At 44.2% G+C, this 10,318-nt stretch overlaps 1 protein-coding gene across 1 annotated transcript in view; it reads right to left on the bottom strand.

The window, feature by feature from the left end:
* Fry (FRY microtubule binding protein) overlaps positions 1-10,318 on the bottom strand; it is a 388,166-nt gene that overhangs the window by 14,881 nt on the left and 362,967 nt on the right. The window contains exons 53-57 of the mRNA XM_028779754.1: positions 8,248-8,414; positions 6,735-6,924; positions 4,774-4,923; positions 3,651-3,749; positions 201-284 (exon numbers count right to left, since the gene is read on the bottom strand). Coding sequence (XP_028635587.1) covers positions 201-284; positions 3,651-3,749; positions 4,774-4,923; positions 6,735-6,924; positions 8,248-8,414 — 690 coding nt within the window. The remainder of the gene's footprint in view (positions 1-200; positions 285-3,650; positions 3,750-4,773; positions 4,924-6,734; positions 6,925-8,247; positions 8,415-10,318) is intronic.

Genomic DNA, 10,318 nt, shown 5'->3' with positions numbered 1-10,318 from the left:
CACAACCATTCATGATATAGATGCACACACAACCATGCATGGTATGGGTGTGCTATCTTCCCCTATTGGTATCATGTAAATGTGGAAGACAGCTTCTTCCTCCTCTTCCTTTCTCAAGCTCCATGCTTCTGTGAGGCTCAAAACCAACACAGAGCCAGACCACAGGAGAGACATACTCTTACTTAACAAGCGTTCATTACCTTTTCTTCCGAGTCCCCCGGCTGGCAGGTAATCACTCCATCTCTCGAGCCACCTGCAAATGTTGCCTTACAGTTGGCAAGCCACTGTTGTCAAGAAAAAGAGACATGAGACATGGGTAGATCCACAGATGTCCTGAGAACATTTAAATTGTGGAGTTTGCCAGGAAGACTTGATCAGGCTTCTAACAAGAGTAAATACAAGTTTGCTGGAATGACTTTTAGGAAAGGAATCTTGAAAGGTTAAAGATTTGCTGAAATTAAAATACTTGCCATAGGTTCACAATTTCTTTGTAAGATTTACTTATTTTTATTATATATATGCCTGATATGCCCTGTGCCTGTGGGGCAAGAGAGGGGTTAGATTTCCTGGGATCACAGTTACAGACGCTTGTGAGCCATTATATGGTCATATGGATGCTGGGAACCAAATCTGGTCCTCTGCAATAGCAGCCAGTGCTCTAAACTGCTGCTGTCTAAACTCTCTTGTCCCTTAAAATAAAATTTCATGACCACATGTAGTACATGCCTTTAATCCTAGCACTTGGGAGACAGAGGCAGACAGATATTTGAATTTAAGGCCAGCCTGGTCTTGAGTTTTGTTTTTTAAACTAGATCATTCCTGATTTTGGTATGAATGAAAATAAATACTTATATGTAGCAGGATACTTATACTGCTACATTGTATTCTCAGTGGAGCTCGGTGATTAGGCAGTAGAAGAGGAGGTGGAGCTGGGAGAAGAGTGGAAGGGGAGGGGAGAAATGGAGGAAGGGGAGGAGAAGAAGGAGGCTATCAGTGATGGAGAACCACAGATGGGTCGACAGCTGTCCTGGGTAACAACTTCTATCAAAAGGTTAGATATTGGGTGACAACTCTAATGTGTGGGCATCTTGTTGATTGAGCATTTCTAAATATATAAATCCTTTAGATGATCATTAAACTATAAGAGTCTCATTTCTACCGGGTACTGCGAGGATGGCAGATATTGTCTGGGGTTCAGCCGAGCTTTCTGGATGCAGCGTGGGGGATTGGCAGAGTCATCCCCCATGCTGGTGTCTTGTGGGTGCCAGGGCCTGCACATCTAGCTAGCCGGAGCCCCAGTCAGAGCCAAGGAGCATAGGGAACATGGTGGCTGCCCGGGAACAAGCTGGACTGGGCACTGTTTTCTAAATATCACCCCCCTACATTTACATGGTTAGAATAATTTCATACAGCTAAAATTAGGAAATAGGACTAACACTTCTCACAAGTGAGAATATTTTGGTCTTGCTGCGTAAGCACTTCATCTCCATTGTGATCAGGAGGCTGCCATGGGGCAGGCTTCTGCCCCTGGAAGAAAGGCCATTACAGCCATGGCTCAGCCATTTTGATGGAGATTCCACATAAGCATGTGGGTACTACTTACACAGGTGTGAAATAGGCTCTTCAGATACAACATAGTGAGCCCTGAAATTCCCACCTGACACCAACAGGTTAATTCGCTTGACCAGCCAGAGAGAGAGGATTGTTCTGATCAGCTGACAGCTGGTAAATATGGGTAGGTGGCAAGCCACAGAAATAAGACTCGGGAGTTATGGTGCAGTCTCAGAACTTTTGCCCTCAGAAAACTCATGGGGGATAAGAATAATAACCGCATTCCAGCAGGGGCAGGCACATCTCTGAGTTTGAGGCCATGGTCTACAGGGTTCCAAGACAGCCAGAGCTACACAGAGAAACCCTGTCTCTAAAAAATCGAAACAAGAGATCACTACCGCCACCACCACCACCACCACCACCACCACCACCACCACCACCACCGCATAATCAGGGAAAATATGCAAGTCAGTGAGCTGTCAGCCATACAGAATGGACTCAGGACATGACAGCTTCTATGACTGTCATAACTCATAACTTCACAGTAATTTGCAAATGAGATATTATTATCAGATGACCAATAAGAGATGGTAACTGAGCTTTGATTTGAACTGAAGTCCATCTGACTTAAATCTATATTCTTTCTTACAGTGTCTGGAGAATTTTATTGGAGGACAAAGATACAATAGGTGTCATATGTACACCTTGTCATAGATACAATAGGTGTCATATGTACACCTTGTCATAGATACAATAGGTGTCATACATACACCTTGTCACATTTTTTTACAGCTGACTCCCTGAGTCTCTGGGCCGCTCCCTGTCAGAAAGCAGGCGGTTTGCACGGAATGGCTTCTAGATCTATCATGGAGGTGGGGGATAAAAGAGTAAAGAGTAACAACTAGAACCAAGCGAAGCCATGAGGACAGGGAGAGAAAGCTGCTCAGAGCAGAGGAGGATCTGTGTGAAGCTAACACAAGAAGGAGGGGCACCGGTTACCTTTTTTTGTCAACTTGACACAAACATAGACATAACTTGGAGGAGGGAATCTCAGCTGAGAAATCCACTCCATCAGATCAATCGGCTGGCAAGTCTATGGGGGCATTTTCTTAACTAGTGATTGATATGGGAAAAACCAGTCCACTGTGGGCAGTAGCAGCCCTAGGCAGGTGGTCCTGGGTGATGTAAAAAAGCAGGTTGAGAGAGCCATGGAAAGCAAGCCAGTAATAAGTAACACTCCTCCATGGCTTCTGCTTCAGTTCTTGCTTCCAGGTTCCTACCCTGACTTCCTTTCATAATGACCTCTAAGAATCAAACAAGCCTGTCTCTAATCCAAGTACTTCTGGCCATGGTCTTTATCACAGACTAGAGATCTAAATTCAAATCTTGGATAAAGGGAACTAGTTCTAATGCATCTCGAGGGACATACTGAGCAGTTACAAATGTATGTGCTGGGGCTGGAGAGATGGCTCAGTGGTTAAGAGCACTGACTGCTCTTCCAGAGGTCCTGAGTTCAATTCCCAGCAACCACATGGTGGCTCACAACCATCTGTAATAAGATCTGATGCCCTCTTCTGGTTTGTCTGAAGACAGCAACAGTGTACTCACATACATAAAATAAATAAATCTTTAAAAATAAACAAAAACCCAAACGTATGTGCTGGTTTCTTGGTGGGGACCTTAGTGGGGTAAAGTTGAAAGCTGAACATTGATTGCTCTTTCCTTGGTTCTATTTGAGCCTTTTGGCCTTTTGACCAAAGTTACCTGCATTTGGGTACAGCCAGTCTTTTTTTTTTTTTTTTTGGTTTTTTGAGACAGGGTTTCTCTGTGTAGCCCTGGCTGTCCTGGAACTCATTCGGTAGACCAGGCTGGCCTGGAACTCAGAAATCCGCCTGCCTCTGCCTCCCAAGTGCTGGGATTAAAGGCGTGCGCCACCACCGCCCGGCTGGTACAGCCAGTCTTAAATGTAGTTCTGTCACTCTGAAACAGGAACAGGCAATACACACACACACACACACACACACACACACACACACACACACACACGGCTGTGCTCTTTCCATTGTAACTGACTGCCATGCACAGAAACACAGGCTTACCGAGAGCGTGGCCTCTTTCCTGTTGTTGTACGTGTCCAAATACTCTTGCAGTTCCAGCACACTGAACTTCAGCTTGTCCAGGAGCCCACAGGAAAGGAGCTAAAGACAGGAAAACAGTTTGCTTTAAAAACGGATGAAAGTGCCAACAGGAACGTCTAGTATACAAACAGAAAAAAAAGGAGATAGAAAAGTAAGGAATTTTCACTTTGGCTACAGCTGGAACTGGAAACTAGTTTATAATCCAAGCCTTCCATTGGAAACCAATGGTAAGATGTGATACCTATTTTATGTATGACTCTATGATCAAGATCAGTAATATTTCCTGTTTTGCTATAGAAGACAGACCTCCAGAGAGATCTGTAAACTAACTTTGTATTTAATTTGCATTTAAAATAATTTAAGATGGAATTATTTTTCATATTGCATCCCTGGCTGAGGAACCAATCAGGTTGTGGGAGAGATTGACTTTGTGGCCTCTTTTAGGCGACCATAAGCCTGAGAACCTGGGAGGCTGTGTCTGGAGAAGAAAAATTCAAGGCAGTGTTGCAAAGTTTTCTTCATAAAATCATGACCTGATAGTACCTGATAGTCAGTTAGAGGCTCCCAGGTGACCCCTGTGAGAGTCATATGCACAATTGGCAAAGTTAGAATAACTCAGGAGACATGCTGAGGAGATGGAAGGAGCCTAGTGCTAGATTGTTCCTAATTCTCTAAAATGCCTTGGCTTCTAATGGCAATGTTCACTAATTAATCTGCAGACCTAGGGCCCATCAGGAGTCATGTGACAATTCTATTCTGCTCACAGCTTTGAAAGTGTCTTTAAAATGGGCCAATGAGAGGACCTGAGTTTGATCCCTGGAACCCATTAGTGGAAGGAGAGAACCAAGTCTCTAAAGTTGTTCTCTGACCTTCACAGATAAGCAAGTGTGCACCCTCGTGTGCATGTATTCGTGTGCGCACACAGACACTTATATACATATGCACACTCACACACACATACACATGCACACACATATACACACATACATATATGCACATACGCACATACACACACACACACATGCTATAATAACAAATCTCTACACAAATGTTCCACCCTGCTGAGCAGGGCAGGGATACTCACAGTCTCTGCATCCACAAACAGTGTAGGGCATTCAGAGCAGGAGGTAAGCATCTGGGATGAGCTGACAAATTTGGATCCGATTCCCCGGAGGTTATCTCCAAGGTAACTGGCTGCATCACAGGTTAGGAAGCAGAACCTCTTTTGAATATTCTACAAGGCAGGAGAGGGATCATTCACAAAGGCCAAGCTCAACTTGTACACTAGAAAATATAACTTTGTGTGTGTGTGTTGCAGAAGTTTAAAATACTTTGGGGCGTGTGGTGCAAATCAAAGACTTGGGAGGGAGAGACAGAGGATCAGGAATTCAAGGCCAGCCTGTGTTACAAGAGATGTCTCAAAAACAAAAACAAAAAGTGGGGTGAGAGAGATGGCTCAGCAGTTAAGAGAACATGCGTGAGGCTCTTGTAGAGGACCCAAGTTTGCATCCTAGTACACAGCTCCAGGGGATCCAGAGAGAACGCACTGCGACATAATAAAGGCTATATATGACAAACCCACAGGCAACATCATCCTCAATGGAGAAAAACTCAAGGTCATGCCATTAAAATTAGGAAGGATCCAGGGCCACCACCTGTCCTCACTCATTTCAACACAGCACTTGAAGCACTAGCCAGAGCAATAGACCAAAGGAGAAAATTAAAATGATATGAATAGGAGAAGAAATAATCAAACTATCTCTATTTTCAGATGGTATGGTAAGAGATATATAAGCGATCCCAAAAATTCTCCCCGAAAACTAGAAATGATAACACTTTTAGCAAAGAAATACTAAAATCCATATGGAAACAGAAGAGCTCAGATAGGCAAGGCAATTCTGAGCAGAAGAACAATGCACAGGGATTACTGGTCCAGATTTTGAGCTGTATTACAGAGCTGCAGCTATACCACCCAAAAGCACATGCCCAAAGGAAATATCACCAAGTCCTGCTGGGAGAACTAGAGGTCCTCATGCAGGAGAATGAAATTAGACCTCTCCCTACCACCCTGCACACAAAATCAACTCCAAATGGCCCAATGACACTCATGTGAAACCCAGCAGGCTGAAAGTGATGGCTGGGAACTTAGGCAGACTCTAGAAGACTAGATCTTCGAAGAAAGGCCTTTCAGGGGAGGACAATATTTGCTCAGGAGCCAACCACTGGAGATGAGACCTCACAAAACTAACAAGCTTCTGCGTAGCCAAGGAAACAATCAACTGAGGGAAAAGCCTGCAGACTAGGAGGGAATCTTTGCCAGCTATATGTCTGAAAGAGGATCAATATCAATATACATCTGAAAGGGGTAATATTCAAAGGACTAAAACCAAACAAAAGGATGAGTCAAGACAAGAAATGATACAAGTAAAAAAGAGCCATGGAACCGAATAGAGCTCTTAAAAGAAGAAACAAAAATGGCTAAGAAATATATTAAGTGTTTCACATCCTTTGTAATTAGGAAATTTACCATTTCTTCCCCAAGTTGCTTTTGCTCATGGTGTTTTATCACAGTAAAAGAAACCCTAACTAAGCTACCATGGTTTCTTACCATTGAGAACATCAACAGGAAATGGAGTGGCAGAAATAAAAGGTCCCTCCCCTTCATGACAGCTGACCTGAAATCACTTGAGTTCAGTGTCTTCATAAGGGGAAGGCAATAAAGGATGAATAAAAGCTGTAGGTAGAGAAACTAGTCTCTACCTACATAACCCTAGAGGCAGCTGTTCTCAACCTGTGGGTGGTGACCCCTTTAGGGATCTCATACCAGCCATCCTGCATATCAGTTATTCACGTTATGATTCACAGAAGTTAGCAAAATGACAGCTAGGAAGTAGCAGTGAATTAATTTTATGGTTGGGGGGTCAGCCCAACATGAGGAACTGTATGAAAGGGTCTCCGCATTAGCGAGGTTAAGAACCAGTGCCCTAGAGAGACAACAATCCCCTGCGAAGTCCGCCGCCATCGGCTGTGTCCATGAGCCCATACCTTAAACAGAGAGGAGAACACATGAAATGTGTACACAGCACAGGAGCCGTCTGAGTCACACATGAGCTGGTTAATGTGGCTGCGCCAGGCCTCCTCGGCGTCATCGCAGGCGGCGGGCTGAAAGGCAGCAAGGATGGCCGAGAAGAAGGGCGAGGGAGGGGGAGACACACCCCTGTCACCTTCTCCGAAGCTGGAAAACATGGACACCATGATCATCAGAAGGTGGCAGCCTCTTGTACCCAGCTCTACACTGACACTGGCATGTCAGCCTGGGGAGGTGGCCCTTTGGGTCCTTTATTCTTATCAAGGGCTTTCTAGGGATTTGGTTTTTACTAGAGGTCTCTGTGATCTTTTGGTTCCTAGGAAATAGATTTTTTTTTCCTTCTGACATTTCTATGATTCTTCCATTTTTTGGTTTGGTAGGGGTGGTGGTTTAAAACTGGTCTCACTATATAGTCTTGGTTGGCTTGAAACTCACTATGTAGACCAGGCTAGCCTTAAAGTTACAGATTCACCTGCCTCTGCCTCCTGAATGCTGGCATCAAAGGGTTTCACAACAATGCCTGGCATTTCCAATTGTTTTGTATAGGCTTATATATCGCATAGCCCTCGGCAAGACCTGGCTCTCCCAGGGTCCAGCCTCACACTAAACATCTGTTTCCAAGCTCGACATCACCATCCTTCTACACTTTGCATTCAGAAAAAAAAAACCAAACAAACTCGGAGCCAACTTTAGGTTCTTCAAACTTGTCCCTGATGCAGACAGACGAGGAATACATGTGCACAAACTCTGGGGATACCGAGGTACGGGGAGGGCAGGGCAGGAATGGAGAATAACAGGGAACAGGACAGATGGGAAGGAAGGCAGGAGGATGTGGGAGATCCGCTCTTCCCATGCTATCCACCCCCCCAGCCTTTTCCCCGATGGTTAGACCGCCTCTGTGTAGCCCCGGGGCTTTGACTTAGCTCTTTTTTTTCCAGTATTCACAAACATAAGTATAGCATCTCTACTTTCTCCTAAAGTAGATCCAAACCGCACCGTAATCTGTGACTTATGGCAGACGCTGAATCAATGCAAGGTACGATGTTCTCACCCATCCGCCTTCTTTTTGTGCTATGTGAGTCACTACTTTACGAGGCGTTGGCCACCAGGCCACAAGACACTCTGTTAAAGAGCAGCTTAGCTTGGAAAGAGCCTGTTGCTTATGTCTTTCAACTCGGAAAGAATTCATTTTCACGCTTAGCTCATATCTTCAAAGCTTCATGTCCCCAGGGCCTTTTTTGGGGGCTTTTCATGTTGCTCTCTGGCTCTGTAAATTCTTAATCCCAGGAAAAGCCCTCCACGGGGTTGGATGACGCAGGTCAGTGAGGTCCTGCCAGGCTGCATGCTAGGAGGTCTCTGCAGTATGAGGATGTGTGCCTAGTGTGGAGTGCGTAGCTAGTGAGGGGCATGTATGCCACACAGCATGCTGCACATACTAATGCCAAACCATTTCCCCACGGGCTGCCTTGCCTGGCGAGAGTGTACTGGTCCAGGCCCCGATTGCCTTTTTCCTCCGCCTCAGTCATATCCAGGCTGAAGCTGTCACTGCATTCAAACGCTGCTGGGGGCTCATTGATTGAACTTGAAAGATCATCTTCATGCACGGCAGTGTCCTCCTCTTCGGGGACTGCCTCAGCCTGCAGTGACAAAATTTTAAACCCCAATGTGTAAGAATATACCTTCTGAATTCAATGAAGCAGAAATGAAATACTGAGAGGGAGGGAAATGGGCTTAGAAATTCTCTGAAGTATCCCTTCTCTATCTTCTTCCTTTTGGTGTCTTCCATAATCACGCCCAAGGGCATGCTCAGTAGAGTGTCACATTTGCTCTATGTTCGGAGTGTATAAACGCTAACTTCAATACTGTCAGAGGGACACCTCCCCTACGCTGTCTAGTTTCCATGTTTACAGATTTGCAACCTCTGCTCTGTGTACCAAGTCTTTGCCCAGTGTCAGGTTGGCCATCAGAGGTAGAGCTGGAAGAGAAGCTATCTGCCTTTGTATTCATAAGAACTCTCATCCCCCAGAACAGATGACCCATCTCCTAATGTCTGGATTAGTCTCTGGAGGCCTACTTCACAAGACTACTATAGTTTCAAAAACCAGAAAGAAGCCAGACACAGATAGACTTTGATTGTACAGCCCATGTATATCAAAGAGAGTACATGTACATTTAGAGACAGGCACGTCCAAACCTGTTCTCCAATTGGAAATTCCTTTTCCAATACAGGCCGGAATATAAATGCATCGGTGCATGGCACAACAGACGCTCAGAGGGGAATCTGTAGTGTGCCTTATACTGTGGTGACAGGCTTTCTTATACAGAAGGCAGCCCATCACCTACCTGCATGGAGGCGCACTGGGCCCTCCTAGGGCAGTGGCTGAGGTGGGAGTGTAGCTCTCACCTCTCACCTAACCATAGAGCAGTAAACAATAACAAGTAACCGCTCTAGGGCAGGCAGATCTTGGGTCAGTGAGAGGCAGGGAAGAGATACACGAAGTAAAATAGAAAAAAAGAGGCTGGGCTTGAGCTGAGGCGGGCTGGGGGTGGCGGAGTCAACTGGAGAACAGCCTGTTCTGTGAGAGGAAGGAAGGCAACCGGGATACACATCAGAAAAGCAGAGGAAGGAAACACGTACGTGCTTCTGTGAGTCATCTTAAAAATAAAGTCAAGGTGAAACAGAAATGTCTGTGACTTAGACCTTTACCATGGGTTAACATCTGGCCAGTGGTTTATAGTATTCTGAATTGGATTAATGAGGAGAAATAAGCCAGATTGTTAAAGTTGTATTAGAAGGTCAGGATAGCTCATGTTTTTGGTGGTGCCAAGTTCTTATAGAGGAATCTATGTTTTCTCTAACATGATAACTATATCAAATACCACAGAATTTAGGTTATGAAAAAATAGAGGTGTCTTTAAAAGTGAGATCTAATGTTTTTATTGACAGAATTTGCTTATTTCTCTCAAGAGAAATCTATCTATCTATCTATCTATCTATCTATCTATCTATCTATCTATCTATCTGACTTTAAAAGACAAATGGAGAAACTGCACTCATGCTGAGAAATAACATGGTCAGTACATCACATATATTTTAAGATGCTTTTCCAAGAAATTGAACTTAAAAAGTCTTAATCTTGGGATTAATGTTCTAGTACTTTTCAATCTAGAACAAGAATTTGTTCAGGGGGATTTATTTTTTGGCCAAAAAAGGGGACAGTTCTAACTCCAAGAATCCCAATTATAGTTTTTATCTTTCCTTTTGAGTTGGGGCAATCTTAGAATTAATTCTTATTTCAGCTCTAATATTTTTAGATAATCACACCTTAGTAGGTGCTGCTGGTTTAAAGCATTCAGGGGTTTCCTGATTTCAGCATATTGTAAAACGATGTAGAAAGTGTTATATTTATCCTTTAGCAGTCTCTCTCTCTCTCTCTCTCTCTCTCTCTCTCTCTCTCTCTCTCTCACACACACACACATACACACCCCACAATTTTCTTTCCTCTTTTAAAGTTGCAAAACTGTAGCCAAAATCAAGATC

This window comes from Grammomys surdaster, unplaced genomic scaffold, assembly GCF_004785775.1.
Source record: "Grammomys surdaster isolate TR1022 unplaced genomic scaffold, NIH_TR_1.0 362, whole genome shotgun sequence".
In the NCBI taxonomy this organism is placed as follows: Eukaryota; Metazoa; Chordata; class Mammalia; order Rodentia; family Muridae; genus Grammomys; species Grammomys surdaster.
Note: the sequence above shows the minus strand (reverse complement) of the source record. Positions and strands in the feature narration are given on the sequence as shown.